Source organism: Suillus discolor, assembly GCF_016758755.1.
Source record: "Suillus discolor strain FC423 chromosome Unknown F5147scaffold_42, whole genome shotgun sequence".
NCBI lineage: Eukaryota > Fungi > Basidiomycota > Agaricomycetes > Boletales > Suillaceae > Suillus > Suillus discolor.
The window spans coordinates 14,590-31,471 of record NW_024541289.1 but is presented as its reverse complement, the minus strand read 5'-3'; the positions used below and the strand labels follow the sequence as shown (position 1 = coordinate 31,471).

General features: G+C 45.9%; 4 protein-coding genes across 4 annotated transcripts; 3 read left to right on the top strand and 1 right to left on the bottom strand.

The window, feature by feature from the left end:
- Window positions 1–157: 157 nt before the first annotated feature.
- Window positions 158–1,820, top strand: F5147DRAFT_654512 (uncharacterized protein; the record flags this gene model as incomplete). The annotated part of the gene is made up of 3 exons (XM_041433873.1): window positions 158–364; window positions 409–982; window positions 1,264–1,820. 3 exons carry the CDS (start codon window positions 158–160, stop codon window positions 1,818–1,820), a joined length of 1,338 nt encoding a protein of 445 aa, XP_041290698.1.
- Window positions 1,821–2,016: 196 nt separating this feature from the next.
- F5147DRAFT_775703 (uncharacterized protein) lies at window positions 2,017–3,351 on the bottom strand (the record flags this gene model as incomplete). Its single annotated transcript, XM_041441762.1, has 4 exons — window positions 2,017–2,174; window positions 2,223–2,687; window positions 2,733–3,200; window positions 3,246–3,351. The coding sequence occupies 4 exons, from the start codon at window positions 3,349–3,351 to the stop codon at window positions 2,017–2,019; spliced, it is 1,197 nt and encodes a 398-aa protein (XP_041290697.1).
- A 338-nt stretch (window positions 3,352–3,689) lies between these two features.
- Window positions 3,690–5,271, top strand: F5147DRAFT_775702 (uncharacterized protein; the record flags this gene model as incomplete). The annotated part of the gene is made up of 5 exons (XM_041441761.1): window positions 3,690–3,827; window positions 3,875–4,270; window positions 4,343–4,510; window positions 4,559–4,736; window positions 4,811–5,271. The coding sequence occupies 5 exons, from the start codon at window positions 3,690–3,692 to the stop codon at window positions 5,269–5,271; spliced, it is 1,341 nt and encodes a 446-aa protein (XP_041290696.1).
- A 373-nt stretch (window positions 5,272–5,644) lies between these two features.
- Window positions 5,645–6,804, top strand: F5147DRAFT_775701 (uncharacterized protein; the record flags this gene model as incomplete). Its single annotated transcript, XM_041441760.1, has 6 exons — window positions 5,645–5,831; window positions 5,884–5,940; window positions 5,989–6,086; window positions 6,131–6,307; window positions 6,361–6,406; window positions 6,455–6,804. 6 exons carry the CDS (start codon window positions 5,645–5,647, stop codon window positions 6,802–6,804), a joined length of 915 nt encoding a protein of 304 aa, XP_041290695.1.
- Window positions 6,805–16,882: the final 10,078 nt, after the last annotated feature.

Sequence of the window (16,882 nt, the reverse complement as noted above, 5' to 3'; positions counted from 1 at the left end):
ATGAGGTGGCCAAGTAATGGCAAACTTATGCTCTATGTTGATTCGCTTATAAATACATAACATGAACCATGAGCCAAACCAAGGAAGCCAAATGGGGGTCATCGTAGCAGACAATTTTCAGACCTTGCAGCACTCACATCCTCATCCACATCACACCATGGCCTGTAGCGAGTCTCCCATTGTTGTTCCCCAGCAGACCAGGCTTCCTTTGACTAAGGGGGAAGTCACCATCATCAGGGCCCATCTTCAGGACTGGAAGTCAGTGAAAGGAAAAGAAAGGACCCTTGTCCTGAAAGCTATACATAAGGAAGCCGGCCTTCAGGCTCCAACCCGGGACAAAGTTATCTTGAAGTCGAGGAAAAAGGTATGAACCAGTTCATATGAATGGTGAGAATATTCATATTATAGCAACAGACCTACAAGGAATGGTTGTACAACCAATGTCGGCGGAAAGCAGTGCCGAAACCCCTCATTAGATATGGCAGGAGATGGACAGCCCACAGGGTGTTGGTGGAACAGCACAAGGACCAGATCCGAGCTGAGACCGGAGCGATCCCAGGAAGTGAGGATATGATTGTTAGGTGGCCTGAGGCGACAAAGACAGTCATTGACAGTCTGTCTGTGAAAGAGAAGGAGGCGGCACATATACTCGCCAAGCAGTGGAACAATGAAGCAGCTCCACTAAAGGTTCAAGCCAATGTTGCCGAGAGTAAAGGTGCCGACATGATAGAGCATTTCACCACCGAGATGCTCAAGCAAGCCGGAATGAGAGTCTTTGTTCTGTCAGCATGGCGGGAGAGCAGAGGGAAGTTAATGTTGGGGACGTTCATAAGATTTGAACTCATTCCGAGAAACTACACCAATGATTCTTCTAGACATGACTTCAATCACCAATTTGCCAGTGCCGAAAGCTTTTCAAGCACAACAGATGTAGATAGAATCTTCATGCCGGAATGGAAACAATATGTGGCAGACCAGTTCGGTGAGAGTTCGGCTTATGCATCTATATAAAATGGTAATAACATTATAGAATGTCCAGATGTCCAGGATGAGGACATCCCTCAGGTCGTCGCATCAAAAAAAAGACTTCCAAGAAAGCACATTGAACTTGACAAAGATGCCGATGGATGGCCGATGCTTCCTGACATTGCCGGCTGGAAGCATGCTGAGCAACAGCATGCCGTCTGATCTTTCCTCACCACACATTACAGTCAGTCATCACAGATTTGAGAATTTCCAAAACCTGAATGATGAGTTGAACAGGGATGTGCATTGGAGCAGAGTCGGTCAAGGCAACAGTGCCATGGGGTGATGTTGTCAAGAACCAATCAGACGTCTTTGATAAAACTTATTGGCCCTCCGGAGTGCAACTAATGGAACCTTCCAAGATGGGCAAAGCCGATGTCATGACTTTGCTGGATTTCTGGTATGACAGACAACACAAACACTTACGGCCAACATTCTGTTTTAAGGCCTGGAAAGACAATGATGGTGACATGGAAACTCCGTCAAAGTCTTTCCTGAAAGCATTCAGGCAAGCAACTCAGAAAGGCAAGGGCAGTCAGAAGGTAAAGAACAGAAAAGCTGCAGTATATAGTGATGAGGATGAACAGAGTACTGATGAAGAGGTACAAGAGGAAGAAGGGCAAGTATCTACCCTCAGTGATGGGGCAACATCAACTTCCGCTGACTCAATCAGACACCAGTCGCCGCTGCCGAGCCAACACAAGAGAGTAAGGAAGGCGCAATCGGCACCCGAGTCCTCAAGTTTAACAGTATCGGTGAATACTTTGCCCCATGTCACTGGCTTTTTGGACTGATAGGACATGATCAAACAGGCACCACGTAAAATGGCCAATGGAAAGGCATCTATTCCTGCGAAGTCATTGAACGCACCACCGGCCACACACAACAAAGGCAAGGTGCAGGTCACCGAAAAATTGATAAATGACCGACCGGTGAGGTTACAAAAATGCCGTGCCGCCGATCCTGAATGTCAGCAATGTGGTGAAGGTCCTAAAGCTCTTTAAAAGCCTTTGTCAGCCGATCCCGGGTGTCACAAAACACTGACATCATAGCCCGATTGCTACCAAGCACTTCATCCGGCTGTGGCTTCCGGAGATCTTCATCTGCAGCAAGAACCCCACCGAGCATAGTTTGTGCTACCTTGTCCACTGCAAAAAATCAGTCAAATTGTAAATAAGGAGATGCGGCGCACGAACCATCCGTTCCCCGCAAACATTCAAGAATCTGGATCGCCGCCTGCTGGGAATCACCGATTAATGATGCCAATGTAGGCGGTGAAGACCGATTGGGCACGTCTGGTGTAGTATCTTCAGATTGTGGCATAATACCAGCAAGGTTTGGAAGTGTGATAGGCTTGTAGCTTGTGGCATGCAAACCTGAATCTTTGGATTCATCGGGAATGCCCAGTGTCGAATGAGTGGGCGCAGATGTCGGGATGGGTGCCGCCGCAGGGATTGGTGACGAAGAAGTGGGCGCTGATGTCGGGATGGGTGCCACAGCAGGCATTGGGGAAGCATGTGTTGTCGGGATTCCCATAATTGCAGGGATAGGTGGCACTGGGTGTGGAGGTCCCATCAATGAAAGTTGGATTTCCCTGGCTTGGATTGGAATGGGCTTCCATTGCCCCGCCGGTGCCGGAGAATCGGCAACAAACAGGAATTCTATTAGACATTAGTTTAATCTTCAGGGTCACGACAAAGACTTACTTTTATTTGTGGTGGTATATCCCACATGATGGGGTGTGGGTGTCTCTGGCTCATGTTGGCCAACTGAGATATCGAGATTCATCCCAAAATTGAATGGAGAAGGTGGTATGGCCGGTTGGGGGTCGGCGACAACAGGGAGATCAAAACCGAAGTTGAATGCAGGAAGGGGGGGTATTGTAGGTAGAGGCTGTGCGTCAACGGGGAGATCAAAGCCAAAGTTGAAAGGTTTCCCGGTAGATGAGGAATCTTCAGCCGCTGTGGCCTTTGGTGACTCTGTCGCCTGAATAGTCAAATCAGTGCCGAAATTGAATGGCCGCTCAGAAGTCAATGTTGGTGTGTATGCTGGTGGGATTGGGAGATCCATGCCAAAATTGAATTTTGATGGCCTGGATGGGATATCAAAACCAAAATTGAAGGGTTGGAGTGGCCTTGCTAGGCCCGGTGGGGGGCCAATCCCGAGATAAATCTCTGAGATAATATTAGAATATATTTGAAGCCAGGACAGGAACTTACCTTTTCGTTCAGCGGTGGCCATGCACATTGGTGATTGTGTTTCAGTATGATAGCTAAAATCTTCATCGGTATCCATCGGAAGATCGAAACGGACCTGACGTTCCATAGCTGTGACTTTGAGTATTTGTTAAATGTTGTGTTTGATGAAGATAAGCTGAACAACTAGATCTCATTCTTAAATAAATATCACGCAGTGGACGATCACGGAACTTGAAACAATGTGACCCTAAACAATGGGCACGTGCATTTGGAACGTGAACAATAGATGCTCTCATGGGAAATTTGCCATGTTTATTTGAAACGTGTTCCCATCAATTGAATACAGTATGCCGCATGGCATCGGCTTCAGTCGTGAGAAGCAACTGACTTCGAATTTCCATGCTTCTGGGTGGTATATATTGTCGGTGTCGAGTTCCATTTTTCTTTTCTTGTGTGGTCCTCACCATGTCATCTGCTGAGATTTTGAATAGGGCTCTTAAGCATGCTGCAGCTACAATAGAACTAATCCTTGGCAAAGCGGCGCTGCTCAAATGTAGCAACACCGAAGAGCTGAAGTTTGCTGCGGAGATTGGAGAAATTTTGGTGGATATTTCCAGATAAGTACCATGAATTATGCTGATTCCCGACAGTCAAACAGTTTTGAACATCATGGTATTTCCGCCTCTATGATACCGCCTGTCCTGCTATCAGCGGCGATGGAGCTGTTGGAACACCTGGATGCCACACGTAAATATTTTGTCCGGGTGCCGGCGTGGACAAATATCCAATCGGATGACCCCCACATCCAGAACCATCCATTAAAGAATAAGGCTTCTCTGCTGACCTATAAGTTATCGCCATCACCTGTCACATCATCATTCGGCGTCAGCGATGACAAAGCACCATCCCTAACTACAGCCAACAGCGCATCCCAGGTCAAACCAAAGCCAAAGCAGGTGCTGATAAAGAAGAAAGGGCAGGAGCCATCTCTGGATGATGCAATCCATATAGTTCCTGTGGCCGAAGTAATGGTAGAGGCACTGTCGGTGGATATGGCACTGTTGAAAGGAAAGGGGAAAGAGGGGCCGCCGACCAGTACAATCATTGTGAGGTGAAAGGGTAAGGAAGTAGCAAGTGCGGTCTGGGAGGAGGATCCGGAATCGGCATGTGGAACCACCAGCAGCCCACAGAAGAGGAGAAGGAATACTAGCCAAAGTTGCCTACCACCTAATGACCCTACACCTGCAGCCCGGCAACCTTGGTTTTCGAGTGGCCTCACATTGCCTGTAGGTACTTCCCAAATATTGTTTTGTCACACTGACGCTGCCACACAGGTACAGACCGCTAAGAGGGCCAAGGTTACTGAATCACCGAATGGTGTGATTGCTGATATATCTATGGAACATGTCAATACTGTATGTATGCCATGCATTCCGACCTACAAACTGCTTACCACTCGCAGTCAAATGATGGTGCGGCTTTGGACCCCCCTTGTGATCATTGCAAAAAATCGTAAGTGCTTCGGATGCCTATATACTGATATTGGTTGATGATCTCATGTTCACAGCTGTACCATTTGTTACCAGAGTTATGGTTTGACTGTGATCTTAGTGCAATTGATGACCTCCGCGCCGCGGTTGCGGCATTACAGGATGATGTCAAGGTATTGCTAGCAGAATCAGTGACACATGATCGGGAGCTCCAGAGTACTGAGCAGACCATAACATCCCAGGAACGATACCGCAACATCCTTAAGGATGGTTATGAAGGTCTCCGACAACGCGCACTCGCATCTAACAAGGCAATGCATAACCCATTTCCCAACACAGTATTCATTCCAAATCCTGCTTATGAGGGGCACCAAAGTCTCATTCCTGTCAGTATAAGCCAGGTGCAGGCCCTGGAAAGGTTGTACCTTGACCTGCCCAGCAGTGTCAATGCAGGTGGGGGTCCATCGACTGTTGCATCAACTGTTGGTAATATCCCCGGTCCATCCCGTGCCGCACATTCCTTCGGTGACTCGGCATCCACTTTGGGCTCAAAGTAGATAACATGTACATTACAGCATTGGCTCAGGTTTCTACTTTGATGTATTGTCAATGTCGCCGGCCACAATGTATGAAAGTTGCTGCAATCATTCAATGCTCTCACATTTGATGCCGATGGAATAGTTGTAATGATCTCTTGCTGTACATTCTGTTGTTCGGCGGCGGCGGCATTATTTCGGTAATCATGCAGAAACATGATAATTACATAATGATCTCAGGATATCAACACGAATGTACCACATGTATCATTACGTCCGTCCTGGTGTGATCGGCGAGCTTTCCACATGTAAGATGACACTCCTGCGTGTCATGTAATGGCTTAGCCGCTTCATATATATATCCTTCGATGGTGTTCGTATTATTCAGGTTTCCATGAATCCTGTTCCGTGTGACTGGGTGTTGTACACCACCCATATCGCCAGTGAATACGTCTATGCCCAATTCTGTGCAATCATCGCAGGAATGCCGAATGTCCTTCCACCACTGGAGCTTGATTTTCCGATGCTAGCGGCATGCTCCCACATTGCTAGCAAGCTTGCCGATGCCTATCACAATCCAGGTAGGATGATTTTGTTTGTTCCCTCCTCCATTCTCATTGTGATATGTTTCAGTTGCTATTAACTTTGATATGGCACGGTATGCAGACCTACTTCATGCCATGGAAAAGGGTACAAAAAATGAGCGCAAGGAATATCTCCTTCGCTGATATCCGCCAGATGCTCTCATATTTCTGGATCGGCCAGCGGTGGTCTGTGATAAGTATGGAATCATTGTACTCTGGTACCTCCCTGGTGCCATTGATCCCTTAATACAGGTTGGTTCCCTATACTATCCAAGGCATTATGCTGACAATTTCAGTCCGACATGATGTCCACTGCTGAAAAGATGTCATCTCAGCTGGCTAAAAGTGTCACCCAGGGACCAGAAACCAATGATAAATGGAGGACACATGAATCTAATTTCCATCCCAGTGAACACAGCATTATGCCGGGCTGTATTAATCTATCTCCTGCATGGTTTTTGCAAGCCCATCCGGTAAGTCGGTTCTCAGTCATTCACCCAATACCAATGTCCTGATCAAACCCCAGGCTCTGAAGTTCCATCCCGAGGTCTTGGCGACTCTCAAGGGAGATGGTAAGTCTTTATGTCAGGGAATACGGAGACCGGCGACGCTATTTGCAGTGGCATTGAGAGTCATGCACCCGACCCTTTACTGGTCATCATTGGGCACGGCGCTGGCCCTTGGCCTCTGGGCGGCTGACAATCAATTGGACGAAATGGGGGAGTGTCTCAGAGACTGGGCATCGGTATTCACCGCTCTTGCTGTAATATGCAACCGGCGTTCACCCTTACATCGGGATCCAATTTCCCGGTCCCAATGGTTCGACGGCATGACCAGTGTCGGCACTTACGGCATGGGGAGGATGAAGATGCCTAATATTGGCATTGAGATAGTATATGATAGCGGCGTGATGTTGGCTGTTTCTGGAAGAATAGTGAGGCATGGCATGGATGAGGTAAATGGTGACTGAACAGCTTGGGTTTGGTACATGAGGGATGACGTCCAGGAATTTGTCGGTATGCCCAGGGCTGATTATGCGAGGTATGATTCTATACTCGCCAACGCCATTCACCGCTGAGTTTTGAATCAGTATTGATAGAGGTGAAGGTGTGATGCATGATATGGATGTACCAATTATTTTACTATCCTTATGTTCCATAGACTGATGCTGATAGAGGTGAAGATGTGATGGATGATACAAATGAAACAATAGTTTTACTGTCCTGTTTTGTGACTGATGCTGATAGAGGTGAAGGTGTAATGGATGATACAGATGAAATAGCCAGTGGTCAATAGGAAGAGGTTTGCCGATGTGTTGCTGATTATCCTACCGACCATTTTATGTAAATGGTAGGTAGTTGCAATCCTTGAGGTGTAGGTGATTTCGGCTTTGTAATATCAAGTTGTGCACCTTGTACGATTGTATGTGTAATAAGCCGGAAATATAAACTACCCGAGATGTATGATGTCAGCTCACCTACCGGGAGATACCCTGTTAAATATGTATCCGGCAAATTATGTATCGGCGGATCCTGCTATATGTAAGGAGATATATGCATTGGTGGATAAATGTTTCCTTCCCAGCATACCTGTGGCTGGATTCAGGAATGGATGTGTTGTCTGAACCAGCAGTATATTTATTTTTTGGTGCTCTCCCATATATATTGCTGTACAAGGAGGCGCCTGCCGATTCAATTTTGCCAGCATCCGTGAGAAATGCCGAATATTGATCTCCTGATGCATGTGCTTGGGAGCCGCCCGCCGATCCAATTTCGACAACCAGTCACAATGCCAAATGTCGGTCCCCCTATTCATTTTGTAGAGAGCCACCTGCTGATCCAATTCCGCTAACCAGTGACAATGCCAAGTACGGTGTCCCGATTCATTTTGTAGGGAGCCGCCTGCTGATCAATTCCGCTAACTAGTGACAATGCCGAACATCGGTGTTGGTACATTTTCTTGGGAGCCGTCTGCTGGTGCAATTCCGCCAACCGGTGACAATGCCTGATATTGGTCTCCCGATTCATTTTCTCGGGAGCCGTCGCCTGCTGATTCAATTTCCTAGAGACTGGTCCCCAATGCCAAAGGACCATGGGCCCACTCAACACTAGTGAGGGATTGCTCTACTCTTCTATTATAGGGCCCACCTTGAATGCAATCTACTGTCAGTCCTGAAACCCATGGGCCCACTCCAAAGCATAGAGGTTCACCCATCAAGGGCCCCACCCAGCTCAAGGGATACAAACAGGCCATGGGCCCACCCTGAAGGAGGGGTGACACATTAATGTGGGCCCATGGTGGGTTGGCCCTAGAGCTATGGCAAATTGTCAAGGTGGGCTGTCCTGTACATTCGAAGATAGGTCACTGTATTATGTGGCCCAGGTGCAAGTCTTGCGCCTATTGATGCACATCTTGCACACAACCTCTGGATCCACCAGACTAACAAATTATAAACCTCCGGAAATCACAAAACTGCATGTAACTTACCTCCGATGCAGCATCTGCCATAGCCTTCACCATATGCTCACACTCGCATTCTGCCAACCTCTTGCATGTCTCCTCAATATCCTTCCACTTCTGTTCCTCCATATGTTTCTGTTCCTCTTCCGCCTCCTTGTGCTTACATTCCTCTTCCTCCACCTCTCTCCGAGTGTCCGCCTCAAGTCACACCATTTTGGCCACCATTTCCGCTTGTCTCTCTTGAAGGAGCTGCCAAGTGGACTTCTTGTCGCCAGAAGTGGAGTTAGACATGATAAAGCAGTAATGGGAATTAGAGGGAAAGTTTTAGACATCTCATGGGCGCCCTGGCCTTCTTATAGGTCCAGTTCTATTTTTACGAAGCTCCACCCATCATCTCGCATTCATCAAAGTCCAGACCGGACTTCCGAATCAGAAGCCTCATTGGCTCGGCCCTAAAGGGGGGATACTGTCATATCCTGTGTTCTGGACCCGGACCAATCACACAATCATCTCCAGACTTCCGGACTTCCAGGATCCGGTTAGCTTCTATCTTCTGTGCCTTTTCCCTTTAGTGTTTCCCTCATCAGTTAGTGTGCTTTATTTTCCTGTCCCTTGTTCATTTCCGTCTTCATTTTACTAAGTTCCAATAGACTAGTGTTAGGCGTTCCACATGCTCCGTCCATAGCCTCGCATAGCCTCGCACTGCACTGACTGATTCTCTGTTATGTCCTTCATAGTATATAAACCCTGTAAAGTCTCTGTATTTCCTCAGTTTGAATATTATCTTAGATTCTGCTCATTCCCTCCTCTGTCTGACTTGAGTCTCTTCTCGTTGTCTCCGACAGTCTTAGGATCGACTCCTATTGACTTACCACCTCTGCCTCTACCTTAGGTAGTACCTCTGCTGTTTCCTTTCTAGTTCAGGACTTCGTCCAGATTAGTCTTATCACTTGTTCCCGAATGTCCACCAGGAATTCCCATGCATTCGACTCTGGACTCCGGACATTGTCCTTTAGCCCTCAGAAGTTAGCGGCACATACTTGGGTAAGGGGTGCAGTGCACGAGCTGAAGCCAAAGCCCTTCAGGATACAACCCTTGAGCACATTCTTAACAGGATTCCATTCCACACTGTCCATCCATGTCCTTTCCATGTCCACCTATCTTCACTAGTGCATGTTCATTTTCTCTTTTAGTTTGACTAAACGATAGCAAGGCTTATTACATGTATCCGTATATTCTGTTCTGTGCATGGTCTTATTACATATTACTTATCTGCCTCATTTTCCATCAGCTACAGTTCTCACCTATGGGTTCCAGACACTTATGCAGTAGGATAAAACCTTGCATGTTACATACAGTATGACACTTCACTTCCCTCAGGATGCTACCTTTGTTTTGCAGAGTCACCTTAGACATTCTTAGTGCTTTGTTCAATTGACAAGCTTTGTTTACTCTCACTCGGAACCTGTGTGTTCTTGACTGCTCTGAGAATGCACATCTAAGTTTTTCCTTCATCTAGGCTCTGCACAGATCCAAACTGCTCTCGGGTTCCAACTTAGCACTTCATACCTAGTTATACCTCAGCCATAAACCTCATCTATACCTAGCCACTGCTTGCAGGACTACACTTAACCTAGAAACCTCCACTCTTTACCTAGGATCTTCTCACATTTGTTTGTTTCACATCACACCTTCACCAGACCCATGGTCTCACTTTTGCTCTCATCAATAGATCTGCATTTCCAAGATCACCTTAGTTCTTTTCTGTTCCGCATTCACTCTCTTTGCATTTTACTTGAAGGAAGTGCTTCATAGCAATCCTCTTGGGTCAATACAACACACCTGCACTCAGTCACTGCAGGCATTTTCCCATTTTCCTCCACCAAATATCCAACAACATTGATTGAGAAGATAAAAATTTCCTCTCATTTTCCCTGTCAAAACATTGGAAAAAAGTAATTCATGTTTCAATGATGTTCTGTGTGTGGGACATGATACAAAAATTGGTCATGTTCCTTCAAGGATAATGCTGTATTTTTGATGTATTGTATTTGAAATAACAACTTAAAATAATGTTAATTTTCTTTTCTGTGTTTTTCAAATATACTATGTTTTTCAAATGTTCTGTGTATATTTGAAAAATACAGAGAAGAAAATTAACGTTATTTTCAGCTGTTATTTCAAAGACAATACATCACAAATACAGCATTATCCTTGAAGGAACATGACCAATTTTTGCATCATGTCCCACACACAGAACATTATTGAAACATGAATTACTTTTTTTCAATGTTTTGACAGGAAAAATGAGGGGAAATTTCTATCTTCTTAATCAATGTTTTTGGATGTTTGGTGGAGGGAAATGGGAAAATGCCTGCAGTGAGTAGGATTTATTAGTACTCTAGTTTTCTTGCTAGCCAACTACTATTACTTCTTCACATTGATGTGAAAGCTGGTTCCAGACACACCTTGAAAACATCCAACAAGGTGTTTCTTGTTGCCATGATTCATCCAACAACAATGGTCTGGTGAACAACATGCATTGGAAACATGGACTGAAATTCAATGGAGCAACAAAGAAGTTCAAGAAGAATCTTGATGCAGCATGTTCTGACTTTCTCACTACCAAAGCAAGTGGTAAGCTATCTTTTTGTCATTTAATGTGCATCTCTGATGTCCTCTTAGCATTCATGGACAATTAGATCATTTGTGTTAAGAATGTGCTCAAAGGGTCGGATCCGAAGGGCTTGGCTTCAGCTCGTGCACTGCACCCCTTACCCAGGTATGTGCCCCTAACTTCTGAGGGCTATAGGATGAAGTCCGGAAGTCCGGAGTCCGATGCGTGGGAATTCTGGCAGATGTTCAGAAACAAGAGAGAAGACTAATCCAGACAAAGTCCAAACTAGAAAGAAACAGCGGAGGACTACCAGAGGTAGAGGCAGAGATGTTTAGTCAATAGGAATCAATCCTAAGACTTATCAGAGAACAACAAGAGGAGAAACTCAAGTTGGACGGAGGCAGGAATTGTTACGCTGACCTTAGAGTCGGCGTAGGAACTTGGATAGGTCTTCTTAGCGACGGCATGAATGTGCCCACCGAAGCTAAGGATCATAGCCTAGACGTAATGTCGAGGGTTCCTCTGGTGATCTCGGTAAGACAGCGCTTGTCGAGATACAGGGCTAGTGGATACGGCTAAGACAAGGGGTGCTTGGCTTAGAAGTGCGGTCTGAGGCAACTAAGTTGGAGGACTTAGTTGAGCAGGTTTCAAGGTAGAACCAAGTAGATTAAAGTAAAGTCTAAGTACAATAATCTGTCTACTGTTACAACCACTTATTACCATTGCCTTATATTTCCTAACACTTCTTCGATATGCCTTCCTTTCTTGAACTTGTACTTACTATCTCACGGTGACTTGGTCTGTGCGCACATATGGATCTATTTAAGCACATGTATTACGCCTATATTCTTTACTTGAATCTTACTAGGTTTTACCTGGAACATCCTTCGCTTAAGACCTCCAATCTTAAGTCGTCTAGAAACTTGACTCTTAGTTGAAGCACTCCTTTAACTAAGTCCACCGAACTCTCTCTTGTCTGAGAGACTAAGAATCTCAACGATCGAAAGCTCTGTCGAGTTGTCGTTGTTAGAACTATCCTAGTTCGTAACAAAAGATTCAAGTTGAAAGACACCACACATCTGTGTGTGTCCGATACCAACAGAACGAAGAAAACGAACTGAAGAACTGCTGAGCAAGACAGCCAGCGCAGACAGCAGACCTGACATCACTCACCCCAAGACTACAGGCCTTGAACCTCGGTACTCCAGTACCCCCGCTCAATATGTCAACATCAAACACTGGCGGCAAAGAATTCGAATACAAGATAAACCACCCTCCCATATTCAATGGAGATAGGGACCTGTCCAGATCATTCCTCCTATCCTGTAACACCTACATGGATATCAACGACAAACTCTACAAAGAAGACAAACATTGCATCATCTTCATCACATCGTTTATGAACGAAGGAAACGCTAGACTATGGAAAGAAGAATTTCTGGAAGATGCTCAATTCATTGACACTTCCGGACAGAAGAAAGGATATGGTACCATGAAAGATTTCCTAGAAGCTTTTAATAAAGCATTCTCCGCAATCGATCCTTCCGGAACAGCAATGACCAAGCTAGGAGCTCTCAAACAAACCGGAGATCTCCAGACTTACATCGCCGACTATCAAAGGCTGATCGCTCAAGCAAAAGTCAAAGAAGAAACCGCCAAAATCTTTCACTTCCAGCAAGGACTCAATATAGGAATCCTTATCAAAATGTTTAATGCAGGAAACGTCCCAAAGAACTTTGACGACTACATCACCGCAGTAGTCGACATCGATAATTGCCACACGCAATTACAGTCCATTAGGTCCCGCTTCCCTGTCCAACAGAAGAAGAAAAGATTTGGGGATCAAAGATTTGTACCCACAAGGGACCGCGATGCTATGGTAATTGATCGACTCACGGATGAAAGTCGCCAAGAACACATGCGTGTTGGGAAATGCTTCACGTGCCACCAGATCGGACACCGTGCTCGGGAATGCCCGCAGAAGAAAAAGGGACCCCCCTTTGTCCGCAAAGTAGAAGAAGAGGAAGAAGAAACTAGGCGCATTCAAGAGGATTTTTGAAACGGAGAAACATATCGACGATGGAATCTCCGATAGAACCTGTACGTTTGATACGAGCTGTCAATGATAAAAAAGAATTTCGCATTCCCATTACTCTCATATCTCGGAAACAGGAAAATGTCGAAACAAACACGGTAATCGATTCCGGCGCCTCTGGAACCTATATCTCCAAAAGCTTTGTGAAAAAGCTCGGGATAAGAACCCGAAAATTGAAAAAATCATTCAAAATCCGAACCACAGACGGAAGCTATTTCAGCAGTGGACCCGTAGATCGGTACTGCACCCTCATCGTCAAAATTGATGAAAGAACCATGATAGGAAAATTCAACATTACCAATCTAGGAAAACAAGATCAGATTCTCTTGGGAATCCCATGGCTCCAAAAAATGAATCCTTCTATCAACTGGGCAGAACGAACCCTCTCACTTCCTTGTACCCCAAAATCTATCGAAATTTCGGAAAGAATCAGAAAACTTAGCATCCCTCCAGAATGAAGAAAATGGACAAACTCCAAACTAAAGAAACAACCATCCGAGTTCTCCACCTCCATCGAAGAAATCCCCGAAGAAGTACCACTGTTACTACCAATGGAGGATGATGATCTTTTTGACACTCCGGAAGACGTTTGGTGCGCTCCACCAGTACAAGACGTCTCCACCTATAAACTAGACGACGGAGAATTCTTGGTTGAATACGGTACAGATGGAGAATTCGTTCGAATTATACAAGAAATCTCGCTCGATACTCCTCTCACAAAGGATGGAACATCCTTTTCGGAACAAGTCCCGATCATCACCCCTCTCAAATTCAGTAACAAGGCGCAAGAATTTGCAACGGAAGAAAAAGAAAAACAGAAGAAACCATTTGAAGAACTCGTACCCGCTTATCTCCATGATTATGCGGATGTATTTGCCAAAGATGGACTGAAACAACTTCCCCCGGAACGACCAGGAATAGACCATCGCATAGAAACAAAACCTGGATTTCTTCCAAGAACGTCTAAAGTGTACCCTCTCTCACCAAAAGAAAGGCTTGCGGTGAAGAAATTTATTGACGAAAACGTGGAAAAAGGTTTTATCACCCCGTCAAAATCCCCGCAAGCCAGTGGATTCTTTTTTGTAGGAAAGAAAAGCGGAGAGCTTCGCCCCTGTCAAGATTATTGAGGCATTAACGATCAAACAATAAAGAACTCTTATCCCCTTCCACTTCCCGCAACTCTTATCGAGCGACTACACGGGGCAAATTTCTTCACAAAAATGGATATTAGATCAGGATATAACAACATCCGTATCCATCCGGATGATCGATGGAAAGCCGCATTTACCACGGAGTATGGATTGTTTGAACCAAACGTAATGTTCTTTGGGCTGTGCAACTCACCCGCCACCTTTCAAGCGTTTATGGATAATGAATTCCGTCAAGAAATCAATGAAGGATGGTTGGTAATATACATGGACGACATCCTTATCTTTTCAAAAACACTTGAAGAACATCACGAACGAACGAGGCGATGTAGAGACTCATGCCTCTCATTGTGCAATATGGCAGTTTTCACTGGGGAGTACATGGCACGAACTTGTAGCATCACTCTGTGTGCTACCTGCAGCTATCTCTATATGAGGCGCAGCTTTCCCGCGCAACGCGCGCCATGCGCGCGTACCTTTCCCGCGCTTCACGATGTATATGCGCGCGCGCTTTCCCGCGCTTGAGCGCCCTATAGCGCCAGCCATCCGGAAGCATCCATCCACTGTCCACCAAGTTCCCTAGTGCGTATATTTCCATTTCTCACATTTGCATATTGTTCCATCTTTATTTTTATCATGGACCCTTACTTACATATATCTTTACATACCTTACTCGGTAGCGCTTCGGCTCCGCATGACAGCGCTTAGGCGCCATACTTAAGCGCCAGCAGTACATACTTACTTACGGACTTACTCTCCCACCAGAACGACAGAGGACTTACTGGTTACTACCCACTATTTACCTAGCAGAACATAGTAGAAATCTATTTGTTTACACCTCGCATCTCCCTTCTCTTGTCTTACATCATATCATCACCTAAGCAAACTCACTCTTACCCTCTCTTGTTTCTGCATACACGCGCGCGCATTCCCGCGCTTCGCGCATTCTCGCGCCTCGCGCGCACCTGCGCTTTCCCGCGCTTCGCATTGGCCAACCAGTAGCGCTTTCAGCGCATACCTCTAGATCCTTGCTGCACTCGCTTCCCCTTTCGGGTCGAACGCACTTGTCGTCTCAAGTATAGCAGACTAGGCAACGCGCGACCTTACAACATTTATAGATACAACCAGGAGCATTGTTCGTGCCTCGCTGTATCGTTGAACCTTCAGCGAATCTTAGCAAAGATCAGAGCGGAGAAGCTATTCCTGAAACCAGAAAAGTGCACGTTCGACTCTCAAGAAGTCAAATTTCTTGGCATGATCATTAAACCAGGATCCGTAGAAATGGACAAAGCAAAAACCAACGGCATCAAGGAATGGCCCGTCCCTACTTCCGTTAGAGAAGTCCGATCATTTCTAGGATTTTGTAACTTCTACCGATCATTTGTCGCTCACTATTCGGACATCGCCTGTCCTCTTATCGACCTAACAAAAAAGGATACCGTTTTCTCCTGGAACGCTCAACATCAGGAAACGTTCGACCAGTTGAAAACCTGTTTTACCACGCACCCCATCCTCCGCAACCCAGATCCCTTAAAACAATTCGCTATTGCCACAGACGCTTCCTTGGTAGCAACAGGAGGGGTTCTATTACAGACTGACGAAAATGGTGTTTACCATCCCTGTGCCTATCTATCACAATCATTCAATCCGGCCGAACGAAACTATCCTATTTTTGACCGAGAACTCCTTGCCATAATTCGTGCGCTAACTGAATGGTGACATTATCTTGAAGGACACCCCTCCCCAATTATAGTCTTCATGGACCACATGAACTTGCTCTATTTTAAGAAAGCCGAACACCTGTCTCATCGACAGGCACGATGGCAGATGCTTCTCACTAACTTTGATTTGGAACTACACCATGTCCCTGGTTCTAAATTGGCTGTACCTGACGCCCTCTCTCAGCGATCAGATCATGATTCCGGATCCTTCGATAACGATAACTCCATCCTACTTCCTGATTCCATGTTTGTCCGACTCATTGATGACGACCTTTGCGCCACCCTTGCCAGCTCAGACGCACTTAGCGACCCGCTATTCGCCACTGCTGTAGACGCCCTCAATGGTGTCTGTCTTCCCCCCATGAAATCCGCTCTAAGCGATTGGAAAGTAGATTCAGGGATATTGTCTTACAAAAACCGAGCATATATTGCTCCCGATCATTGCAAAGCCATATTGGCTCGATACCATGATCATCCCACCGCTGGTCATCCCGGACATTTTAAAACCGAGGAATTGGTCAAACACGAAGCATGGTGGCCAGGTATGGGTGCCTTCATCCGAAAGTACGTTGAAGGATGCGCCACCTGCCAGCAAATGAAGGCCGATACCCATCCTGTTACACCACCTCTCGTCCCCATTTCGTCCCTCGCCACTCGCCCCTTCTCACAGATCTCTGTCGATCTTATCACGGATCTTCCCATCTCCTCTGGTTTTGATTCTGTTATGGTCGTGGTAGACCATGGGCTTAGTAAGGGGGTGATAATTACTCCTTGCCACAAAAACATCACCTCTGAAGGAGTAGCAAAACTATTTCTGAAACACGTATTCAAACGCTTCGGATTACACGACAAAGTAATCTCCGACTGAGGACCCCAATTTCTCTCAAAATTCTCTGTAGAATTGGCTCAACTCCTCAATTATTCTATCGCCCCTTCCACCGCCTATCACCCGCAGACTGATGGACAGACTGAACGACTCAATCAAGAATTAGAAACATACCTACGGA